This window comes from Anthonomus grandis, chromosome 3 (genome assembly GCF_022605725.1).
Source record: "Anthonomus grandis grandis chromosome 3, icAntGran1.3, whole genome shotgun sequence".
Lineage (NCBI taxonomy): Eukaryota > Metazoa > Arthropoda > Insecta > Coleoptera > Curculionidae > Anthonomus > Anthonomus grandis.
This window is the reverse complement of record NC_065548.1, coordinates 18,618,237-18,644,541: the sequence shown is the minus strand read 5'-3', so window position 1 is coordinate 18,644,541 and position 26,305 is coordinate 18,618,237. Positions and strand designations below refer to the sequence as shown.

Genomic DNA, 26,305 nt, shown 5'->3' with positions numbered 1-26,305 from the left:
CAAGTGCAATTAAATAATAAAACTCTAGTTGTTTTTTTCATAATTTAGTGCATACTTTTCGTGAATAAGCAATATAATTTTCTTATGATTTTTAGGAGTAACTATTAATAAATATATTACAATAAGTGTTTTTTAGTACCACTAGACCATAGCAGTTCTAGTGATGGAAAAATAATATAAAATTTAATGAATAATTTGCTTTTATTGCTATGAAAGAAAGAAGAAACCGCTGGATTAGTAGAACATCGCAAATAGTATTAGTTTATACTTTTTAAGCACAATTTTTTGGGCAAATACTTTACGAAGGGATCTTATTTGAAAAATCTTACATATGTCTCAGATTCTTTAATTAGGTTTATCAATTCTTGTTCTGTCGGTATATAAAAAATACAAACAAGCAAAATTACAAAGTTGATTAAAAAAATGTTTAGTATCTCTCACAACTCCGGCCGAAGATTGCATGTTTTAAAATATGTAAAACATTTGTCATATATTATGCTTAATCAAGCATAAAAGTCTTTCAAAAGTATTTCAAATTTTTTACAAGAGACGTGATTTCCATGTTTTACCTTGAGTCTGCTGACCATTTTCTAATATTTTCATTAAATTCATAAAAAAATATAATGCAGTACTAATTCGAGTTCCTTTAATAAATTCGTTGTTGTTCCCCACCATTTTTTCTGGTTTAAGTGAATAATGAAATGCAACTTCTGTTCCATCCGATATTCATGTCTAAATGTAAATATTAATACACCAAACGTAAACAGCCTTATTTACAAAATTTGGAATACTTTTCTCATTGCTTGCTTTTTTACGGCCTTTTAATTGCAGCAATAATGTTCTTAATTTTTATTCTTTTAAGATTCATCTTCTTAACCTTAAATGGTTATATTAATAAAAAGTTCAAATGACAAAACTAAGACCCTATTGATTCAAATTTTAATAAAAATATAAAAGTCTGTCATCACGTATGAAACAGTAGAATGCCACACGATACATGAATTCCTTCGAGAAAGCTAAGGAGTAAAATGAATACAAATTTCATCACGTTACTCCCATAGGGATTTTCGGGGCCATTAAATATGAAAACGGTGCGGTTTAGACCTTCGCAGGCCTGAATGTTTGGTTTACCAGGCCGTTAACCAAATCCTGAACATTTATCTTAACACAAACAAATGGAGTGTAACGTTAAACTTAATGAGCAAAATTGTTGCAGTTGTATGAAAACCAGACTGAATATGTTATTATGTTTGGTAAGGTCCTGCCAGTAAAAGATGAATATGAACGAGATACAAGTCCAATTATACGGCTTTAAATTGGCGTATATAATCTCACCTATGTTTGAGTTAAAACTTTTTTAAGAACAAAGGGATATGATTAACAAGATATAAATAGTTTCAATGATTGATCGCTTTTTATCTAATAATCGTAACGTAAAAATAAACTTCTTAAACAATTTATTTTTAAGCCTTGTTGTTTTAAAGCAAAAACCTTGGAAGTTTTCTTCTAGCTAGAGACTAGTACTTAATAGTGACTATTTAATGTCAGTAATCCTCGTATATGTTAACTAACCTGTTTTTTTTATTTCTCTGAAAGGTCCCACAGAAAGTCTGAAGACCCGTAGAAAGTCTGAATTTAAAAAACTTCGGAAATATACAATCTATAATCACCACTTCCTATAAACTTGTACCTGTAAAAACCTTCTTTGTGCTATCACTTTGTGCTAACATTTTATTTGGGCAGAAAGCTTTAAAGTTTCCCGCCAAAGACCTATAAAAAGATCCAATTAAAAAAAGTTATTTGTCGACAATTTGTTTAGAAAAGCTGCATTATTGTTACAAGCTAACTGAGATACATTCGGATCTCAGCTAAATCGTTCCTAACAACCATTATACCCACTCAATTCCCATAAGTTGGCTGCATTTATATTGCCATAACTATACACACGATGCAGCAACTTCGACCAGCAATAACTCATGTACCCACAAAGTATTAAAGTTACATTTGCGTGTTGGCTATCGATCCACATGTACAAAACCTCCACTTTCCTATAAGCCCCAGACACGCACGTGCATCCTCATAATTTTGGCGCTTTTGGCTCTCGCTTTGAATAATGTGAACTTCCGATGATATAGAGGCCCCCTTCAGTTGTACGTTTACCAGCGAGTATGTGTGTTTGCTGTCTTGTTTTCGTTTTCTACGATAACACTGATATAAAATATTTTGAGGGGCTTTAGAAAAGTATCAGATAAAACAAGAAAGATGAATGGAATGTCTAGGCATGTGAAGTGCAAAAAGGAAAATCGATTGCTCATAAATCAAATTATTTATTTTGGCAGTATAAAATTCATATGAAGAAATTTATATTTTGAGACATGGTTAGCTATCAATAACAAAAATAGTAAAGTAAAAACAGTTAGTAATAATAATAATAATAATAATAAATGTCTTTATATTACCTAACAAATTTATATATAAATCGATATCAAGGTACGGCGACAAATGCGACGCAACTGACTGTATAGATTTGAGGTTATTAGAAAATGCATTATAAATTTTAACTGCGTTATAACTAAAGGAGCCTTGGAAATTTGGCAGTTTTATTATGTTTTGGTAACATACATTTCTGAGACGTAATTGACGACATTATCATACAAATATCTAGGAAGTCTGGTGTAGATAACTTTATACACCAGAGTAGCCGTATTTATTTTAAATCGTTTATCCAAGTTTAGCAACCGAGATTCCAGAAATAATGGAGTAACGTGGTCAATTTTTTTTTGTCGTAATAAAACTTAAGGCATGCATTTTGTAGTTTCTGTAAACTTGATTTCTCCCTTTAAGCAAGGGCTGGCCAAAATAGTATATTTCTGTAACTTAGAAAGGATAAGTCTAAAGAGTCAGTAAGTTTTAGCTAAGAGTAGTTAGTTAGTAGCTATAAAGAAATGAGGTTATAGATTCGTCAAACAGATTTAATTGCCTTGTCAAAAATATTTCTTAAAGCATAGTTGATTCAAGATTCATTATTTTACAACAAGTTTCTTTTACTTGGCACTTGACAATCTTTAAATTAAAAGGCATGTTACTACTAATGGCTTTACTCTAATAATTGACCTTAGTGCATTGAACGGTTTTAAAATAATTTTCAAAACTCATTTTTCGAAATTCAATTAAACAGATAAATGAGTAGAATAATATATTAATCAATAAAAGACCAATTAATAGATGGAGATTCTAAGTTTAACACCCGCGTTCTTACCAGACAATATACAAATATCGGTTTTTTCCTAAGAAAGCTTTAATAGCTTAATTCTTTTCAGTAGTCGTAAATATAATGTATATACTTCTAATTATTACTATTATAACTAATTCATGGAACAAATCTAGTGATTCGAATCATTCTAAAAAAAGAGGTGCTATTAATTATACAATTGTATGAAAATTAAAACATTTCGATATATTTAAATAATCGGTCTTAAACTCTACTATTCTTTATTTTAAGTCATTCGACATTTTGTCGTGCGCCGAGAAGATAAATTGCTATCTGACCGCCCACACCTTCACATAAATTACTTTTTCTAGTACCACAGCTTTGAAAACTTAAAATACATTAAGAAAAATTTTAAACTATTAGATACAATACAAGGTTCGGCTATTATTTAGAGAAACTATTTGTTTTACATTTTTGTCAGCAAGCGAGTGCCTGTCGTTAGATAAAATATAAATTATTAAATATACTATCAGCTCAAAGCACGCGTAATCAATAAAAAGTCCACATTCAATTTTCAGTCTATAAAAGCTCTTTAACTGTCTGTGCATTGCTGATATAGTATATAGAGTTATTAATATGTGTTAATTAATTTTGTCTGGATTAAGGTTTGCAAACTCTATGTGAAATGTAGGACGTGCCATACAATAAGCTAATATTACTATGGATAAATGTATTCCCACACCAAGTATATTACAAACCACAAATTCAATCCATATGGTTGAATAATTTATTTTGATTGCTAGGTGCACTACTCATAATATTATAGACTAAATGCATACATGGCTATAATGGTACCCTTTATATTTAATGCTGCTATAACACAAAATTAACACTAATTACTTGATTTAAAAATTGCCTTTCTAGTTTTGTATTGAAAGTGTATTTGGGGTATGTGTATAAATATAATATAATATAGTTTATATGTTAAATTTGATTTGAATTGCATTCATGTTTATTTTTGCTTTAGGGCTTTTTAAAACCAAAAAAATTTAGTGAAATTAAACCAAAACACTTTTTTGCTGCTACGTCTGGCATAACGTGTAAATTTCTTCTGCAGAGAATTGTTGAAAAGCTATCGAAACACTGAAATTAATTTCAATTAGATGGTTACTAAATAAGTTAACACTTAAGTCTTGTAAAAAGTAATATATTGATGTTTACTTAAGATCAGTATCATTTCTGTTTAATAAATCTTATTAAAGTTTTATAGAATAATTTTTTAGTTCCCTGAAATTAGTCAAATATTTGTGTTTTTTCAAATCAAAATGTCTTCCTAGGTAATGGTAGAATTCACAAACATAACGAGTTGTTAAAGCTCATATTATATGGTCTGTTCATTATTTTACTTGTTGATTAGCATCTTAGTGATAAGTGATCGCTTTCTCACAGTAAAATATCTTTCATATCTATATTCATTAATACTCGTTGTCACTTTTCTATCAAAAATGTTTTCAAACACTTAAAAGCTCCTGGGAATATCTGAGTTATAGTATAATATAACAAAACCAGAGTATCTCAAGCCTTTTTCAAGAAAGTTGAAAATATCACTGCTATTATTTTTCTAATAAGAAATCAATAACTTTCTATTAGCAATTATTATAAACATCTTACCTAAGAAGTAATGTAATGAAATAATACATAAATTTCAAAGTGAAAATAAGAAATACGTTGATTCTTTACTTGAAAATAAACAAAATCTTCACCAAATGCAAAACGTTTAAAAAAAATTAATATATGTCAAAATAAAACTAATTCAATGCCAATTTACCTTTCAGTCCAAATAATATTGGTCAGTTCTTTGGTTCTTTTTCCCAACATAATGCAGAATGCACTTTATGTTACACCCAAATTTCTATATTGATTATAACATGTAGATGAGATTAACTCAATTTTAAATCATATAAAGACAAATACCGTGGGACCTGATTATATTTCGCCATTAAGGTATTGTAGTCCTCTTATTGAGTCAAATTTATTTAATAGACCAATCGAAAATGTCAATGGGTAAGCTTCTTCCTGAAATTAATACTGCATCCACATTTAACGAGCCTATAATAAGTATTTTAGCTGGAATGTTCAAGATTTTTGAGCGAAAACTTTAAAATCAAATATATAGAGATTTTACCCTGATGAATGATAGCGGCTTTAGAAAAAATTTTAATACTTTAGTCGGATTGTTTAATGTATCAGGTGACATAATTAGAGTTTGGAATAAGAATGTAGATAGTATTCTGGTATTCTATCAAGCGTAATTTGTCACTGGCTAAACTCAAATATTACGGACTTAACAATGATTATGTTGTTCTTTCGCAATCATATTTCACCAAGTCAGTGCATATTCGTAGATAATAGATATTTAGATCAAATAAATATTACTTGTGATGTCCCTCAAGGTTGAATATTCGATTCTTTGCTTTTTATAGTGTATACATCTGATATACTAATATCTTTGATATACTGTAAAATGCAGGCATTTGCTGATGACACTTAAATTTATTTTACTGTTCAGGCAAAGGATTTCAGGGAGGCTTAGTTCTACATTAATCAAGAGTTAAATAATTTATATAAAAATTCAATGCACAAAAGTCACAACTTATGATCTTTGGAAATAATAATCAAAAAGAATTTCCAAAATCTAATATTGATATTTATATTTATGGTACAAATTTGGCATGCTAAGAATTTGGGAATCACTTTGGATGATCATTAGGATTAAAAGAAGATTTTTCGAAAAACTTTTTTGGTACTTAAGACTTTAAAATATTAGACACATACTAAACGTTAAGTTGAGAAAATGAGTTAACTTACGGAGTATATCTTGAACATAAATGACGAATTCAAAAAGTTCTGCTTGTCTACGTTTTGTGTATGGTTTAAGAAACTTCGGCCCTATATCTCACTTATATCAACGTATTAGGTGGTTTTGAATGGATTTTCGAACTAAGGTTAAATCATGTTCAATGGTACTTTTCCTAACTCTGAAGGTATTATATAGGTATACTCTATTAGCGTGAATTTTTATGGTTATTAAGGGTATTTTAATGTTTGTATATTGTATTTTGCTTAGTTTTGATATCCTAAAAATACATTGAGTCTTCAAACCTAAGTTTATTAAAGCTATTTCTTTATAATAATTATCAAACTCTTATGTGGTGCTCTGCTGCACTAAACCCTTATTAAATCTACTGCTATAGTGGTTTTCCAAGAGTCCAAATTACCATTAGTAATGGAATATCTATTCCGCTACTAAGTATTTGGATCAATTAATATTAAAACTTTAGATTTTTTATTTTTAATAAAGTTGATATGAATGAGAAAGAATTTTAAGTTTAAGGAAGTTACGGTTAGTTTAAGTAGGTTACTCAGTTTATCTAAATGGAAAATTTTATTCAGTTTAACTGAAAATACTTGATTAATAATTTTGCCTCAAAGTCTTCCTTCTTAATAACTTATATCTTTCGTAATGTATTAATAACAAAAATCTTGGTTCTTCACATACATAGAACAGAAATAACTTTGAATTGAATTGACCCTTCGATGTATGTCTTCTCATTGGAAATCATGTTCTTCATCGTATTCTTTACTACCGAGAACGTACTATAAAACCGTGGCTGTTGCCTGCAGTCATCGACCATCTGGTTTGAAAGCCAAGATGGCCGACGACCAGCTACTACCAATCAAGGTTGAGAGCGATGACCCGTTCACTTCTTCGTCTTGGTTGCATCGCGACGTTGTCACATTTACTATCGTCGTTATTTATTTTATGTTGACCGTGAAAGGTAAACTCGTTATTTTTTCAATACTTTAGTATTTGCTTTCCAGCATGTTGACTTCTTTTTTTACTTTGACTTGCATGTTGTTACGCTTCAGTGGATATTTCGATCATGTAGGGCAAATAACGTTAGTTGATTATCTATGACTAAAAAAAGATTAGATATGTAAGTTAAAACAGCAATTTGCGATATGGCACAGGTGAAACAAAGTAATGAGCTAGAAGCCTGAGACCATGGGATGTACATGATATATTTATGTATCTTTTATTAAAACTTCTTTGTTCTAAAAACTACTTGTCTTATAGCAAACGAAAGGCAAAATTATATTCGGATGTAACAAGCTCTTGGCACAATATTAATTGCCTATTAGAACTGAAACAATTCCTGTAATGTGGTTTATCAATTAACACTGCTACTGAAAATGTATATGCTATTTCTAAAGCACTATGCATAAACTAGATACCAAAACAATTCAGAGTTAGTTAAATTGATTCGGAGTATGCATGTCTTATTTGATAATAAAGGCCTCAAATGATATATACGCGTTATTCGATACTACCTTAAACCGCTTATATTTTATCTTAAAATCAGCACCTTATTTTTAAGTTTAAGAATGGCCATTATATTTTATTTATTAGTATTCAATATGCTACTGTCTTGGTTTTATGGTTACTAATAAGAAAAACGATTATTATTGCATAACGAGGCTTATGTTTTGCTTATTAGTATACCGCAAGCATATAGACTTGCTTTTGCGGTATGCATTTTAAAGTCCTTTAACTATTAATATACGTGTATAAAATAATATTCTCTTTATCAATTGACCACAACTATTAACTTTTGTATTTTCTGTATTAGTAAATATGTGTACCTTTTAATAAAAACCACTTTCACAGTTGTTGGTGGTAAAATTTGGATGTTGGTTGGCATTGGTTTTTATTGCAAGTTAAAAAAAGTAAAAAATTGACGTGAAATTAGATACTATTCATAAACAAGAGCAGGTGCACGAAACAAAATAACCAGTTTTATGTGTATCAAGCTTAAAAACCAAAGTAACCAGTTTTCTTATTTAAGACCCCATGTAAATTGATATTTCACATTTTATAAATTTATCGTTTTTCACGTTTGACGATGCTATGTTCTCAATATTTTTGAGTAACTGGTTGCAATAAACGTGCTTAAAATAGACTTAAATATATTATGCAATGTCATTCAAATGCTTTCTTTATAAATTTTCTTAATAACCATGACATTGAACCAGTAAACTTGAATGGTCTGATGGGCCCATTTCCCGCTGTGACGAATCTCGAAGCGTAAAATAATTACTAATACAAACAATTTAAATCCGACAGGAATCTGTCTATCATCACATAAAAAAATCAATTATAACGAAGTGCACACCGCAGAAAGTGAGCCTCACTTAAAAAAAATACGTAAATAAGCGGTGATCTTGATTGTATTTGATAAAAAAGGGGAAAATTGGACTAATTTTGTTACAGTTGAATGCCTATGTGCTTTTATTGTGTTTAAATGGCTTTTTAGTTATCTGTTCTAGAATACCGGTTAAAAAAACTATTGAATTTTAGAAATTAATTTTTTTTATGTTTCCTATGTAAAAAAAATTTAAAATGATTATTTTTTTAAATAAACAAAATCAAATTATATTTTGTGTTTCAGACCTACCTAGTGATGAAATGATTGAAAATCAAAAATACAAAAATTGGATTTTTACTGATGACATGTCTGTTATGACTCCACGGATACAACACAGCAAATATGTTTTTGATTAAATACCGTGCCTAAAATGCAATGTTATAATTTTTATCATGTGTTTTATAAAAAAAGCAATTTTATAGCTTTTTAATATGAATGTTAGTAAAGAATCTGTTTTTCTATGAGTGGATAATTTCTGAAATGTTTTTAAGTAGTTAAAATTAACTTGTCTTTTCAGTCAAATAATTACAGAAGAGATGAGGACAATTGGTTAAAAGAAAAAAATATTTTAAACTACCTAAAAACAAGTTATAAATTTTATTTAACTAAAAAAGTAATATAATGAAACAAGGCGCGAAAGGTGGTGATTTCTGACGAGAGTATCCCAGGCCAAATAAGAATGTATAAAAAGATATTATAGGTTTTTTTACATAAAAAAGGTAAACTGTTTTGTATTACAAACGAAGTGGAAATTTTCGTCTTTTAAAAAATATTAAAATAATACTAAATTGTTACCCTCATTGATCACAATTAGGATTGTTTTTTATTGGCGAAAGTTTACGTAAATGAAATTTTAAATTTAATAAAGTTGATTCGTTGACAAGCCTTAGGTAAGTCTGAATATCAAAAATCTTACTTTACTTGTTATAAGTAAAAGATAAACCAATAAGCTAAATTTTTCGATATAACGATATAACTAATAGCTATACTAAAAACATATAAAAACCCTATAAATATCCAATTTATACACTTCCTTTCTGAAAAGTCAAGCTATTATATTCTGAAGCATGTTATTTATAAGTATGTGTTCTATAAGATATATATTAAAAAAAAGAATCAAATAAAGTTATCAAAAGAAATCTTGCAAAAACTTTCTTTGCATGTAAATTTATAATTATAATCAAAAAGGTCTGACAGAATAATATAACTTAATACCATTCGAAGGGTACTAATAATAACGGTGTTTTTCTTCAAACTAAAAGAAACCTGAAAATTATCATACATTACTTATTCATTAACAAGTCAAATGCAACAGGTGTCTTTATGAAAGGCAAAATTAACACATTTTAGCATTTTTCCCACCACGTGCAACGACTTTACTTCCGGGCAACCCTGAGGGCAAAACAACGTTAATTTTTCATACAGTTTATACTTATAAAATAGTTTTCTTAGTTATACAGTTAAACATTACGAGCGGAAAAACGATAGCCGTATGCTGTTTCTAAGCTTGACAAATCAAATCGCTTTGCATAGCTAGTAGATATTTACGTATATTTTTTTAACAACCCATATATTTTCGCAAAGGTCATTCGTAGGGCGAATAAAGTTATTTTTGGAAAAATGTATTTATGTGTCAGAATAAATTATTAATATTCATCAGATTATTTGCTAAATTTAAAGCTTCGATGAACTGTAATTATCAATCTTTTAAAAATGAGTCTTTGGTCATTTTTAATTTTTAATAATTATTTTTACTAATGCGGTATTGTAATTTCTCTTTGGTATTTTATGTTTTATATTATATATTTTACATTGGGCTATATAATGTGCTTTAACATAGTTTACCGGTTTTCAGTTAATATAGTTTTAAAATAAAAAATTACTTTTCCAGACCAATACATAACCGTAATTTTTTCCAAAACAGTTGGTTTATATCATATTATTTAAAGTGAAAATTAAGCGTAAATTTGTGTAAATATGTCTATTCCAAAATTTAATAGTTTCCGAAATATTGACAGTTGTATATAAATATGTATAATATATTTAAAATATATTAGTAAATATATTATAGTATTTTAATTATACGATGTATAATATATCGTATACCTAATTAAAAGCCGTTTTCAAAAGAAATATTCGTACCTTGAATTATCGTTGCCAATTTGTCAAAAATGTTCAATACCTAATTTCAGAGATACATCCATCGCAGCATATGTATGTTTATGTAGTATAAATTCCATCTAGCGAAGAGGCATATATGTGAATAAATTTAATTCTGTTTTTATATAGTGTGTCTCATTAGCCATATTCCAAACTCAATAAGGTTATGCAACAAGTTATTTCTGATTTTAAAAAAAGTTCATAGAGATGCAATTCTTCAGCCTTTTGAAATAAGTTTGATTTTTCTAATGTCAGATCGTTATCTAAAGATAAAATTAGATTTCTTTATATCCTAAGAAACTTCAGATATATTCTGTTTTTATTAGAAATTACCTCCCCAGTTTAAGCCATGACATGATGCGTAAAGACTAGATTTAAAGGAACTTATATGTTTTACATACAATGCTTTCATTTCGAAATCAATCACAGAATCACCCTTAACTTTAAGAAGTTATTAAAGTAATTTAATAACTTCTTAAAAAAAACACGTCAAGCTAGATATACAGGGGAGGGGGCGTATAATTTCATATTTGACGAAGCTCTGGCAATAACCTTCTTACCTTCAGCTATCCTCATATTTATATTTCAAACGGCAACCCCCATCATTTGACACACCATTCTAAGCAGCATTAAAATATGTATTCAACAGTTAAAAAAAAATTAAATCGGTTGACGTACCAGCGAATAGTGAAATGTCTGGGTATAATAGATATTTTATCGACCTCAAACTGTATTTCAAATGGTTGCCTTATAATGTCACACATTATTTTATAAACAATTTTCCATTTTTATTCATGAAAAAAATGAATGCAAATTGAAGCAATTTACCAGTAAAATATAAAGTAATAACCAGTTCGTTGAGTCTAAATATTCTTGTGTGGATGAAATTGGTGGTAGGAAACTAAACAAAAATAATTTGTTTTTCTAACAAGATGAAGCTCCATCACACTGCGTGACAGTTTCGGTCAATGAAGAGTTGGGGATGTGGATTGGTGGGCGTGGTGCAATTGAATGGCCCGCACGGTCGCCAGACCTAACACCATTAGATTTTTTCGTTTGGGATATTTAAAAAGCAAAGTTATTAAAAGCCCATGTGAAAATTTTTATGTTTTAAAGGATTAAATTATCATACCACTTGCAATGTTTGTAAGGAATTTCAAAATAGTTCTTTATTATTATCTCGCGATTAACGAAGCACATTTTGAGCACTTAATATATTCTGTGAATAAATTCTGTGAACTTAAGTTAGCTGGAGGTGAGGAGATGATTAACAGAACTTTGTCAAATATAAACTTAACAAAATTGACGTTTTTTTTTAATAGGGTGGTTTGTTTTGAAAGGAAAGTATTGTAAAGTACTGAAAATCTATCATATTTTTGTACACAACACCTGCAAGCAGCATATAAAACTTTTTAGCAACAATACATTTTAACATACATATGAAAGCATGTTTTGCCATTCTATCAATAATAATTAAGGAATTAAAAGCAATTCAGCTAGTAATTAATTGCTCTTTTCAAAGTCAAAGAGAATGTAACTTAAAATAATCATCTTACTTCTGGAAAAATTGAAAAGAAAATTGCAGAAAAATGAGAAAATGTTTTATGTCTCTACACCAGATGCCCGCAAATAAACGTGAAAATTAAACCTTAAGATATATCTTTAATGTTGCGCCGATACAATCATGTGAAGTTCAGCGTTACTTCTTTTACTTTTATGCTGCGACCACAATATTTATTAATTTAGTTGCAAAAGCTTCCTTACTGACCAACAATTTATTAGTCTAGTATTATTATGTAAGTAGTATTTTGTTTTAAATAAAAAATCATTGTTAAAGATTTTTGTTTTTTTGCTATATTTAAAATCCAAATTTTGTCCTGTTTTGCCAGCACAAAAAATTTGTCATTTATTGTTGCCGAAATAAATCCGGACCTTACTTACGAGACATTCCGTATGCATATTATTATTAATAAAGTAAATATTGCAAAAGATGAGAAAGTTAAATTACATATAAATTCATATCTAAAGCATATGAGGTGAAGAAAAGCTACTTTAACTAATAGAGTTACAGAGAATATACTTTATAGAATCTAATACTTGAAAGAATGACTTAAACCATTTTAGACTTATTATATAAACATCCTTTTATATAAGTAGCCCAGGCTACTTCTCATGAAAGTTTCCCACTATCTTGGTATTTATTTGCTGTTGCGTCCTGACATGCATTGCCTAATAAAGCTTAAATATTCACTTATAGAATATTTTCATGTTTGCAGATGCAAAACGTTGGTGCGTGCATAGCCCCTAATGTATAGGCTCTTTAAGGTAGTCAATATTCTAAATCAAAAAAATATATGGTTCTGTAAAAATACAGGTAATAATATGTATTATATTATATTTTTTTTAAAGATTTAACGCTGGACTAATAATAACTTGCAGGTTAATCGGCCTATTAAAAACATTTAAATTTTATTCTTTCACCTTACCTGGTAATTAAACCATAAAAGGTATTAATAAGCATATTTACATTGGAATAAAGAGAGCTTAAAACAGATTATTTATATCGGGACTCAACAGGTGTTGCATTATTTAACAGTTGTTTAAATACAAATTTTAACACCATATGCTAAAATGTTTTTTATTTTGATTTTTAGCAGCTGTCAATTTAAAAATAATATTTTTAAAAATACTATTATATTTATTTTTAAATACAATAAGTTATATAATTAACATTTAGTCCAGCATCATGGATATGTTTATTGTTATCTAATTAGTTAACGTGTGCTAGCACTTTCATTATGTAATAATACCAGTAAATTATTCAAGTCAACAAAAGCTTTAGTAGGTATTAAGGGATAACAACATTAACCAAAATTATACATGTTTATTATAGAAAAATTAAATATTAATCACGTAGATTGTTCTTCTAGTATAAACAAATGGTTTAGTTACACTTCTTGATAATATATAGCCTGTAATTCAACATGTTCAAGGGTAATTCGAATTGTTAAGTTTCTTTTTATGTTTGTCCAACCAATGTTAAAATTATTCTTTTTATGAATGAATATTGAGTCATTACTTTCAGGTATTCAAAGCTATAAAAGGTTTCTTATTACTTCTAAAATTTTAACTTTTCTGCACTTTTTCTGTTCTTGGTCAATCTCAATATTGTCTTTTTTATATAGTTTCTGACATAAGAAATTTAATTCAAGTGTATGCACTCGATCAAGGGATAACGAAAACAGAAGACAGGCGTCTGAATGAAAAGATTAGTGAAGAAAAATAACATTTCCAAAAGACTGTTTTATAAAATATGTGCACTTAAAGGGTTTTTTTTATTAAATCTTACTAAATATACACTTCATGTGTAGCACTTTTTTTTTTAAAGTTGGTTTTTATTATCGTATTATTATCGTAAATTTTGCATAACTAGAAGACCTGTATTAACCTGAACTAAAGACAGTTTTTTAAGAAAATTCAATGTATCTATAGGTTGATTTCGTTAAAATTTAAAGTAAACAAAACATACTTGTTTAATATAAAAAGCGAAATTTATGGTTGGGTTAGACGGGGCAGCCCTTTATATTCAAAACAACAAATCTTTTTTATCGGTCTGCGAGACGAGAAACGCCGCAGTGTTTTAAACATTTAGAAACCCATTTTTATTTCATTATTTAGTGCGACCTTGTGTTTGATGAGGATACTATTCATCCTTTGTTTCCCCAAGTAAAAAAGGTTTCATTATTTTTCCAAACGGCGAAGCGGTTAAATTTATCTACAAAATGAGATGGGGTGTTTATAGAAGGTAATTATTTTTTAATATTTATCTTTTGGAGTCTATGAAATTTTTAAATGCTGTGCAAATACAGTATTTTATAACGAGTGTTTTTTCGCTGCCAAGATTCAAACTTGTCTGTATAAATATGTAAGACTTCTGGTTTAGATGAATATTGTTATCTCATCTAAATACTTGGAATTAATCAGTCGTTTAACTAAATCGATTTACCTCTGCTCAGAATTGTAAATAGATTCACATGGTCCCTTTGTATATCCATTATCTTTATTCCAACGTGTCTTAAATAAACATATATTAGGTGCTTACGTATATGCATAACCTAAATGTACACTATTTCGATTAATATACTGACTAAGCTTAAAGCTATGTTTATTGAAAATGAATATTTTTTTATTTTGTTCAACTTTTTATAGATAAGTTAAATATATTTACGTATATCTAGCTTCTTTAAATAAAATAATTTAAGTAAGGGCTTAGTGACAAAATAAAGATAAAGCTTTTAAATATAAGATTTTAGTTCAGTATATCGGTATATCTGCTTTATTATCTCCCAGAAATTCTTTAATGTTTGGAAGAAATTTGAAGAAAATTCTTTGAAATTTTTGGAATAAAACGCTGAATAAAACTTTTCAAAACTATGAATATTTTAAGTTATGCTTTCTAAACCTTGTGGTAGCATACTAGTTCGGGCAATTTTTTTAATTACTAGTGAAGTGCATTATAGAGAAACAAATAATTTAATTAATAATTATTGACTAAAACCCTATTTTTAAATTAATGTATTTTCAAGCTTAAATTAAATTTTATATAGGAAATAGTTTAAAACTACAATTAAACCCATTTGCAAATGATTACACTTTTAAGATATTTATTAGATCAGTGCATTATTTCCTATACAATAAACCACTATACAAAATTCGTGAACTTCATTGGAAACTCGTAAAGTTCGCATTATATTGAAACATAGCCCGCAACTATTAATAGAACAAATATATGTTTCATTTGAGCGTTATGATTTCCGTATCAATAGTTTTAATGTGTTCCAGTATTAATTTCCAAAAGATATTCATAATTTAGTTCGGCGCTATTTTTGGAAAAAAAATAAACGCCTCTTTAAAAATAGATACATCAATGGAACGTAGTACATTAAATTTGACTGCTAGAAGTAAACAAAGAAGATGGTTTAGTGTATTGGCTTTCAGCTTAAAATAACTTGGAAAAGTTAAATCAGCTTGTAAAACGTCTTTATTAGAGAATTAAATTTGTAGCTAAATTAAGAAACTTTATTAAATATTTAATAGCTGATTTATCTCTAAGCCACCATCTATAAAAAACACACTTAGATTATAAATGAATAAATTAAGTAAAAAAGGTATCAAATTTTTATTAGTCTAGTTTTAAATCGGAAATGATCAAAACATTAGAAGTGCATTAATGTCATTCTCTGCTTTTTTAAATAGAATCGGCTTGGCAATAATCATATTTGATTTTAAAAGCTTTATCTCGTAGTTCATGAACATGGCAAGTCAATTATCTACTGGTAAATACACAAATGGGTTTAATTAAAATTTAGCTCTGGTGATTATTAAATTGGGATTAATCTGGAGTTAATCGAATTATTCCTCTTTCGAACAGATTTCGATAACGAACAAGTCAATGCTGTCTCTATTGTTTAGTAGTATTGTGATGTGCCCGTATGAAAATACATGCATCATTAAAGCCAGAAATAGCTAAAATGTAGAACTAAATTTCTACGCATTTCGGTGAAAATTTAAGTAGTTTCTTTCCTCAATAATACATACATTTAGCGGTTTTTTTTCTCATCAAAGGTGCCGCTGGCAAAGCCTTTCATAAACCTCAACATAGAATATGAGTGAGGGAGACGTAAAACCCGGCATTCTGAGCTTCTTAACCTTGGACAATCCAGAAATTGTTTAACAGGAATATGTCACATCTCATGTTACTATAAATGCAGCTCTGGTAGAACGGTTGTCTCCTGTTCCGGTTAAACTTCCAGGCAAATGCGGGATTCCGTACGGTTTGCCGGCAATTCCCTGAAATTTCGGTGAGATTATGGCCTGCTTTCTAGGGATTCCACAGATCTTGCTGTTTGGAAGCACCGGTTTACCTCCGAGGAAAAGATAGATAACATATGAGACAGACACGTATTTAGGCCAGGGTGAGAACATTAAAATAGAATTTGCATTAAAACAAAGTTAGTTGTTTCAGAAAATTTATGTTTAGTATTAATTATGAAATAAGTAAGAAAAAAACTTTGTATTAGCCTTTATCGAAATTATTCTATAAGGGTTTAAATAAAACAATTTAAACTTTAATATAATAAAGCTTTTTGAATATTATACACCTGTTTAACCTAAGGTTGTACAAATTATTGATTTTGTTTATTTAAAAGTATTTCTCAGATAAGATTTTTTTTCTGTTTTCATAACCTGATATAGAGCAGGTGCGGCTCGATAGTTTGACCCGAAGAAATCCGGCAACATCGGTCCTGAAACCGGTTGGTGGGTCGCCTCGTCTCCGGTTCTTCGGTCTTGTGCTTCTTTCTTGATTGTTTGTTGCCGTTGTTTATAAAGAGTTTAAAGGGACTTTTAATGCACTTAATTATACATTCTACGGTTTAAACGAAGGGTAATTTATGGGTCTATGCATAGCCAATCGTACGTTTTTAATACAGGTTGCTTAGGGCTCTAAACATAAAATTAGCTTTGGCCTTAAGCATAAATTATTTTATAACCGTATTATTTATAAGCTTTTTATAATTTCTACAACTTTCTGTGGAATAAGATTATATATTGCGTCAGTATTTTAGGTTTATGTATATGAATACTTCGTCCAGTAAATGCATAACTTAAATGGAAACGATTTCGAAAATGAAAAACAGACTAATACTACTAATTTTGAAGTAATATTTATTGAAACTAGATATTGTTTTGTTTATCTTTTTTATTACTTAGGTTATGACAAATTATATTATTGTGTCGATAATTTTGAATTATTTTTAGGCCAAGATACTTAAAAATTAATGAATATAATTTTTTTATATAATTACAGTTATTTAACTCAATATCTAGTGACAAAATTAAAATAACTTTTGTGCAACTTAACACTTATTTAAAATGTTTAAGGCAATTTGGAATCTCTGGTGTTCAGATTGAATATTTGTTCGGCAAATTTTCTTACAATTTAGTTTAAATGTTTTTGAATCTGTATCTTTCTTATTAAAAAATGTCTCTAATCTCTTTAAAAATTCTTTATTATATTAGAACTTTTACTTATTATTGTAGTAAATTAATTTTGTTTGTAATATATAGGTTTTCTGCAAAAAAATATCTTATCGCTTAGAAATAAAATATATGGCTTTATATATATTCGATTTACTTACCTTACCTTATACCTTTAAAGAAGATGGAATAGAAAGTTTGTGGCTACGGAAAGTTTGTGACCGTCTCATCCTTGTTAGCCTTTTAAAAAGAAATTTAGTTTTATACTGAGAAAGCTTTTTTTCATTTTATGGCGAAGTTTATAAGGTAGGAATATTTCAAAACAGTTTTTAACTTTATGTCGGAACTTTAAGCTACTATTTGTTCGGAAATTATTTTGTTTAATAGGATATTCTTAAGGATATTCATATAGATAGTTACTTGACAGCCCCATAAAAAAATTAATTAAGCTTAATTTATAAAACCTGTACAAGATAAATACTATTACTCTAACGAATCAAAAAAAAAAACAAATCTTTTTTTAGATAGAGCCGTCTTCTTTTAATTTCATCGCATTTACGCTCAATTAGAGAAAACTCGCAATTAAATCCGTGGGACCCGTTTCGGGCCATTTCACTAATTTTGCCGTCATCTTCCACCTCGGGAGAGCAAGACGGAGTACGCTCATTTTCTCTTTATTAACTGACCTCGGAGAAAAATGCCGGCCATTTTTACTCCAGTTTCGGACGGCTGGAATATACGGCGCCTATCTGGTACAAGATGGTGAGTAAATAAATAATTTATTTTCCTAAATACCAGATTAGTTTTTTCGCTTTTGTTTGACAAAAACAAATTTATTAAAACGAGGCTTTACGCAAGTCATTTATTTTTGCTTCATAGAGAAATGTTTTAGTCCTGAACCTTTATACTTCCCAGAAACTATAAAACCGCCAGTTAGTAGAAATGTTATATTATATTACCATCAGAAACGAGTTCATATTCAAACCAGTTTACTATTTTTGCCATATAGGAAAGACCATTCCCGCGGTTTATGACTTCAGAGCGTTCATCACCCCCTAATTTCTATTACATGGATAACTCTTTTGCTTTAAAAGATATTTTAATGAGATCTTCACTAGTATTTTTTAAATATTTAGCAGAAGAAGCGAAGTTATTTGTTTATTATTTTTTTTTAAATATTGATATTTTTCTTTTTAATAAAAAAAAAATATAAAAAAATAAATAAGTTCGCCTCTAGTAAATGCGTTTTTAAGAAATTAACCCTAATAACATTTTATGAAATTTTTAATAATAAACCTAGCAAACGTGTAATAGCAAAATATGGCAATTTTCATCAAATTTTAGAATATTTACTACGTCTCGGCATACTTGGCAGCATTGCTTTATGCTTTATCGATCCAAGATCTACTGGCGAGCGTCGTTCCCGTGTCACCCCAATGTTAAAAAATATTAATATATAGTAATGTAATAAATTATGTAGGTTGAATATTAACAAATACGAAAAGTTTGGACTACCTGATTTTAGTTATTTTTCGAACTTTTGCCCACAATCCTTTTTGGTTTGTGATGTAGCGTTGATGTGTTTATAAATTTGCCGTACGCTGCAATATTATTAATAATTGTTATTAGTAGGCAACTAATAACAATTAATAATATTAGGTACTTAGGTTAGATTAGTAGGATATTTAGTAAATTTTGTTTTTTTTTGTTTGAATTTTTAAGTCTGTCTGCAAGCGACTGTCGCCGCGCCATCGCGTCGCCTCGGTGCCGCCTTACCCCATTGTTAAACAATAATGTTATATTATACACAGGTAGAATAATGAGAAAAACGAAAATTTTAGACTGGGTACCTGAATAACTGTAACTTTTTACGTACCCTAACACTTTTTAGTTTGTGATGTGCCGTTGCATGTATATGGAAGTCTGTCGTGTGCTATTTTTGTGAAAACTGTGAACTTTACTGTTATAGTGTTTTTGTTTTTATTGTGCAAGAGCAGTTATTTTTTGAAAAAATGGGAAAACGTAAAGACGGTAAATCCAAGGTTTACTATTCGCGCCGGAAATCAAGGAAACACAAAAAGAGTTATTATCTAACTAATACCAAAAAGTAAGTATGGATTTTAACAATTTTTTTTTCATCAAGTAGATTTATTAAAAACAATTAGATAAACAGTAGATAAATATTTCCAAAAATTATTTTATTATTTTGTCTCATTGTAAACATAAAAATATAATGTATTAGCATCTTACTGGAAATAAGATTTTAAAAATAGGTTCTTTTCAAAGATAAAATCTTACTATTTTTAAAAATTATCAAATGTCTTAAAATCTGTACATACATTTAACATTTTTTTTAATTTAATTTTTTTTTGTATTATTGTATTAATCTCTATCCAAATCTATATTTTAGATTTGGCCATTGCAAAAACATACTAATTTTTTGTCATTTATTTTAGTACTTTCCGTACTTCTGCTACTGAAAGTATGCCAATTCATAACACATCTGAAGAGGAAATAGAAGTTGAAAGACAAAGGTTAGTGCTTTATAATTATCTATTATTTTATGCATCGTAACTGGAAAATTCAAACATAATATCTATTTTATTTTTTAACGTGTTTTTGGCGCTTTTTATTTCATACAGAGTGAGCCAAATGAAAAATGCATTTTTTGATAGCGTTTGAGGTTTAATAGTACGTCAACTAAAACTGATTTTAGTTGATGCTTTTAATTAATTTTATTAAGTTACCTATATTAAAAGTATTAATACATTAAATTCCTAAACCAACATATAATGCTATAAAATAATATAATGTATAAATTCAAATTTCATGCAATGCTTTTTTGAAGATAGTCGTAGGGTTTTACTAAAATATTATACGTAATGAAAAAGCACTTATATATTTTTATAATAAGTTTTTCAAAACTTGATATGTTATTACTTATATTAGGTACATACTTAAACCAAAAACACAAAATACCGGATTTCGATAAATTGCTACCCAGCATATAAATAATATTCCCTAATGATTTCACTAAAATTTATGATTTTTTAATTTTTAGCAGGAATACTTCAGTATACAGATGATACTTCAAATTTCTTGGAATTTTATGTAAAATCTAAAAATCAAATAATATATAGGGTGTGTAATTTAAAATAAGAAAGTTGACATCTACTTCCGGTATAACCAGACGTGATATCGTAATGCGGTTTTCACCGGCTAGTAAGGCTTTGTTCCCTGCTTTAAATGACGTAAGAAAATATATATAGTTGTATTTGACTTTCTTTAAATAATCCATCAGAAAGGGTAAATCACAAGTAAACGCCCTCTAGCGTATTTTAGGGAAAGTAATTTGACAATTTTTTTTGGTAGAAAAAATAAAGCAACAAAGGACTTTTAAACAAAATTTGTTGAAAAAAAATCGGTTCAGTCAGTGCCGATTTTCAGCTGTTTTTATATTTCAAGATAAAAACTCCCCCCACCACTTTATTTGACATTTGACAGAAATTTTTGTAAAAACTTTTTTGTGAGAAAATTCTTCTAGAATAGTAATATAATATTTTGAGGTGTAGGTTGTTAGAGATTTTTTTGGCAAAAATGCAATTTTAAGATTCAAAGAAGCTGTAGCGCCCTCTAGCGGCCGACCAATGAACTTCAAAATAATTTCCGGCTTTTTTTTTGGGCCACTTTTATAACATTTTTTTTTCAAGGCAATACGATTATTAGGGCCTGAGATATAGCCGGTGAACATTCTTATTTGCCCACCCGGTACATAATATGTACCCAATTGGCCCATATTTCTTATTTTCTAATGATTTGTTTAAAAAGTGAATATGGAATGGTTTGTAACAAATTATTTTTAAAAAATTCGATGAAAAGCGTAATACCTAAACTCGTGATAAAAACTAAACTTTCATTTTGGCCATATTTTTTTTTATTATTTTTTAATTAGTTGAGTTTTTTAATTATTTATTTTTTATTAGTTTTCATATCAAAATATTACTTTTAGAACATCTCCTGATACCATAACTGACTACGTTATAGAAGGAAGGAGAATCGTAGATATTCAGAAGCTTTTTAAAGAAATCCAGAATTTATCCAGACACCCTCCATTTAATTGCACAATTGCAGATATGAACATTTTGACGGAAAATAGAAAAGGCTTAAAAAGTTCAATTTTACTAAAGTGCAAAATGTGCAATTTAGAAAAATACCTCAATCTGTTTACTCAAGATGAGTCTGAAACATCCATGGACATAAATGCCGCAGCAGCCTTAGCAACCATTTCAACGGGTATTGGATTTACTGCCGCGGAAGAATTTATGGCCATACTGGATGTCCCTTTTATGTCTCCAAATACATATCAGCAGCACCATGAGTTTGTGGGAGAAAAGATAAGGGAAACGGCTTGGAAAGCAATGGAGGAAGCCGCACAAGAAGAGAGTTTATTGGCCAAAGAATTAGGAGAAGTAGACCAATATAATCGCCCCTGTATCACTGTTGTGGCTGATGGTGCTTGGAGCAAAAGGTCTTATAATGTTAATTATGATGCTGCTTCAGGAGTTGTAAGTTTACTATGATTTAGTTAAATACTTAATTTTGTTTGATTTTTTTTGTATTTTAGGCTTGTATAATTGGACAGAGGACCGGAAAACTTTTATTTCTTGGAATCCGAAATAAATACTGCAGCTTTTGTGCATACGCCAGTGCCAAAAACATGGAAGTCATTCCAGATCATACATGTTATAAGAACTGGTCAAATACATCCACAAGTATGGAATCCGACATAATTGTGGAAGGATTTCGAAAAAGTATTGACATGTATAATATTATTTATAAAAGACTTGTTGGGGATGGTGACAGTAGCGTCTATAAAAAACTGATCGAGGCTCGCCCATATGGAAGTTTACATGTGGAGAAAATTGAGTGCAGGAATCATTTATTAAGAAATTTTTGCTCCAAATTGCGTGAAATATCTAGTAAGTTTATTCATCATTAGCATTAATTTTTGAAAAAGCTATTAATTGTTCTTTATTTATTTTAGGTAAAAAAAGAAGCAACAGTACAAATAATCCGGTTTCACCATACCTGCGCAAACATATTTTGAACAATATACGAAGGATGAGAACTGCTGTTGCAATGGCTGTTACTCAAAGAAATAAAGAAGATAAAAGCTTTAGTATTAAAATAGAAAATCTTACTAAAGATTTAAAAAATATACCATCCCACGTATTTGGAGAGCATCTAAACTGTACAGCCATAGGATATTTTAGATGTGATAAAAAGTTTGGAGAAAAAAATTATATTGAAGAAATGAAGGCATGTGGGGTTTTGCAAGACATTGAAGTTTGTCTAAATAGACTCATATTGCATGCTTCCAGTTTGTTAAGAAATATGGACAATAATGTAGCTGAACATTATAACTCTGTGGTATGCAAGTTTATTGGCGGAAAGCGCATCAATTTTTCAAAAAGAGGGTCTTATCAAATACGGTGTGAAGCTGCAGCCCTATCTTATAATCTTGGAAGCGGAGAATACCACAGACAAATTTTTAAATCAATTGCTGAAAAAAGTCCTTCTGGTCATACAAAAAAATTTATTAATAGAGTTAAACAAAGACGTATTAATACTCTTAAAATAAGACCAAAAACCCTATTTAAAAAACGAAATAAATCAATTGCGCTTCCTGATAAAGATTATGGGGATCAGGAGGCAGATAATAGCATACAGCCAGACATGGAAGAAAATTTATTTGAAGAAAAAAAAAAGGAATTTTTAGAAGAACTCGAAAAAAATGAAAATGAGATTAAGGATTTAGAGATTAGTACCAGAGGACAAGGAGGAAATCCAAAGTGGTATCAAGAAAGGAGTTTAAGGCTTACAGCATCAAATTTTGGAAATATTTGCAAAATGCTAGAAAAAACAAATTGCAAAAATAAAGTAAAAGCAATTCTTTATTCCAAGTTTCGGGGCAATAAACACACTAAGTATGGCACCGAAAAAGAACCATTTGCTATTCAACAATTTGAGGAAACCTACAATTTAAAAGTTGAAATGTGTGGTCTTTTTATTGATTCCGAATGTTGTGCTTTGGCTGCTAGCCCTGATGGGCTAGTTGGCTCAAGAGGATTAGTAGAAGTAAAGTGCCCATCAACAGCTTCAGCAATCAGCCCTACAGAAGCTATCAATAAAAAAATAATCAAGTTTGCCACCCTTGATGAAAATGGACAGATGCATTTAAAACAGAACCATGATTATTTTTATCAAATCCAAGGCCAGCTTCATATCACAAAAAGAGATTTTTGTTATTTTATTTTATGGACACCTATGGGGATGCTGGTAGAACAGGTAAGCTTTTTGTTTTAAGTAGTAAGATATTTGGTATAACGAATTTATTATTTCAGATTTGGCGGCAGGACTCATTCTGGAATGACAAAATGATAGGAAAATTAAAAAGTTTCTATTACAATTGTTTATTACCGGAAATTATCGACCCGCGATATAGTAGAGGACTGGAAATAAGAAATCCATCGAGAAAATAACAACATTTTAATTTTAAAATAGGTATATTAATAGATTTTTGCAAATATAAAACTGTACTTTTTAAAATAAAATTTAAAATATAAGTATGTATATAATTGTTTTTTCAATAAGATTAGGGTAAAATGTATAACAGTTCAAAAAAAATGTTTAAAAAAAAACAATTATACATAGATTTTGTATAAAAAATGTATATTTTTTTAAAAATGCCTCTTAAAAACTCCCCCGTACATCATTAACAAAAAGTCTCGCAAAAAGTTTAATAATAATTGTAGCAAAAAAAAATTATATGAAATAGGATCGAGCACCCCATTTCAAAGAAAAATTTTGCCAATAATCGACAATCGTAATGTCTCATTATTCAAGTTTCATAATTCCCCGCGCCATGCTATGCCATCCTCACCAGATTTATATGACACGCGAGAACCTATCGGTTTGGTCGCCGCTTTGAAATGACCCCTTCCCTTCATCCTTCCGCTGAGTGTTGCCATATGTTGGGTGAGCCAAAAAATCGCCTATATTTTGAAATCCGAGTTGGTCACGTGCTGATGGATGCTCTTCACGAGTATACGTTGACCTTATATCAAGCGCGCCTAGTTATTTTAAGTCGTAATATATAACACTAGTTTGATATTTTATTATTTTCATACAAGGCGATTTAATTTTACTAACGGGTTATATATTTCATAGAAGATTAAATTTAAATGCATACCCATGTTGATAGCAAACACATAAACAGCACATAAATACCAGTTAGTTATGTCTTATAAGTACCTTTTAGTTTTTTGCAATTTTAATTAAAAAAAATATTAAAGAAGACCTCATGTCCAGAAATAAAATTCCTTGTATGAACTATGATGACTATGAAAAGGCCTTACTAAATGACTTTTTTTGAAACAATGTTGAGTTTTTTGACTAAGGACACTAAATCTGCCGAGATTTAGTGGCATAAGATGTGTGGTTTTAACTGTGGTATTTAAAGTTGTGAATTCTAAATACATAATATAATGGAGCATTGTTATAGTAAAAGAAACATATATTGGCAAAATGGATGTTCCAGAGCATTATAATTGTAAAATAAAAAAATTTGCAAAAATTTTACATGGGACTACTTTGGGATTTGGTTCTTATCCAAAAATGAACAATGAGTAAATAATTTATTTGGCATTAAATCTAGTAAAAAAAAATGTATGTAGTATCAACTTTGCGATATATTTTTTCTCAAACAAGAGTGGGTAAAAAGTGTATTACAGTGCGCAAAGTATTATTATAAGAAAAGAGCTATTTGTTGGGTGCAATTTTCGTAGCTAAGAAATTGGATAGGTTTATTTCTTTTCAAAGGAAAAAATAGGCAAATATTGGATACATCATTATTAATGAATCAAAGGTTTCATCAAAGTTCAACGCCATTCTAGACACAAAGAAGTAAATGCTTGGTATGTTATGCTTCAGTATCAGCTTATTTTTTTTTAATCATACCTAACTTTGTTAACCTATTAAATTGTCATGCTTGTCTTAATTTCATAAACCAAAGATACACTGTAATATTTATATATTTTACTCTTATAATTTATTAAAAACAAAACAAAGGTAAGAACACAATGTCACGGTCTCATCAAATCCATATAATTTTTTTTTCAAAGCTTTGAAAAAATTATATGATTTTGATGAGACCGTGACTGTGTGTTCTTACCTTTGTTTTGTTTTTGTTTGGTCTCTTAGAGAAAAATGGATTATACGTTTCTATTATTTATTAAAAAGTTCTGTAACTAACTTGAATGGCTTTTTTTTCTTGGTAAACTAGGTTAATAACTCAGATTAAAACTCCCCAAAATAGTTTTATGGTTTTTATTTATCTTTTGTGTAGTAAAATAAAATTTCCTATTTTGGTAAATAGTTCAGTACTAAGTAAAAGTTTTGTTGAATTGTAATTACCCCAAAAAGTAAAAAAAAAATGTTTTTAAGTACTTCTTTACGTGCGTTATCTTTCTAAATTTTTTTTGATAAAATTTTTAATTTTCTGGGAAACCTTGGAAGTTAATAATAATAAGCTATATAATTAGACTAAGTAATAACAGTAAATCTAAAC

The 26,305-nt window shown here is 29.0% G+C and overlaps 2 protein-coding genes across 7 annotated transcripts in view; both read left to right on the top strand.

Moving 5' to 3' along the window:
- The window catches only part of LOC126734698 (cell adhesion molecule DSCAM-like), a 466,019-nt gene that overhangs the window by 361,014 nt on the left and 78,700 nt on the right, over window positions 1-26,305 (top strand). The window lies entirely within an intron of this gene.
- LOC126734699 (uncharacterized) lies at window positions 18,753-24,759 on the top strand. 2 transcript variants are annotated; one of them, XM_050438416.1, is made up of 6 exons: window positions 18,753-19,783; window positions 20,133-20,210; window positions 21,686-22,241; window positions 22,319-22,655; window positions 22,721-24,024; window positions 24,081-24,759. In XM_050438416.1, exons 1-6 carry the CDS (start codon window positions 19,689-19,691, stop codon window positions 24,216-24,218), a joined length of 2,508 nt encoding a protein of 835 aa, XP_050294373.1. In that variant the 5' UTR covers window positions 18,753-19,688; the 3' UTR covers window positions 24,219-24,759. The 2 variants fall into 2 exon arrangements, with proteins under 2 accessions (XP_050294373.1, XP_050294372.1); XM_050438415.1 differs by having other exon boundaries at window positions 18,754-19,783; window positions 22,301-22,655.

What these genes read in the sequence shown, in the direction of transcription:
- LOC126734699 (XM_050438415.1), top strand. Translation starts at nt 19,689, where the DNA reads ATGGGAAAACGTAAAGACGGTAAATCCAAGGTTTACTATTCGCGCCGG. An exon ending in CAAATTGCGTGAAATATCTA is followed by an intron (nt 22,656 to 22,720) that starts GTAAGTTTATTC and finishes TATTTATTTTAG; the next exon opens with GTAAAAAAAGAAGCAACAGT. An exon ending in TGGGGATGCTGGTAGAACAG is followed by an intron (nt 24,025 to 24,080) that starts GTAAGCTTTTTG and finishes TTATTATTTCAG; the next exon opens with ATTTGGCGGCAGGACTCATT.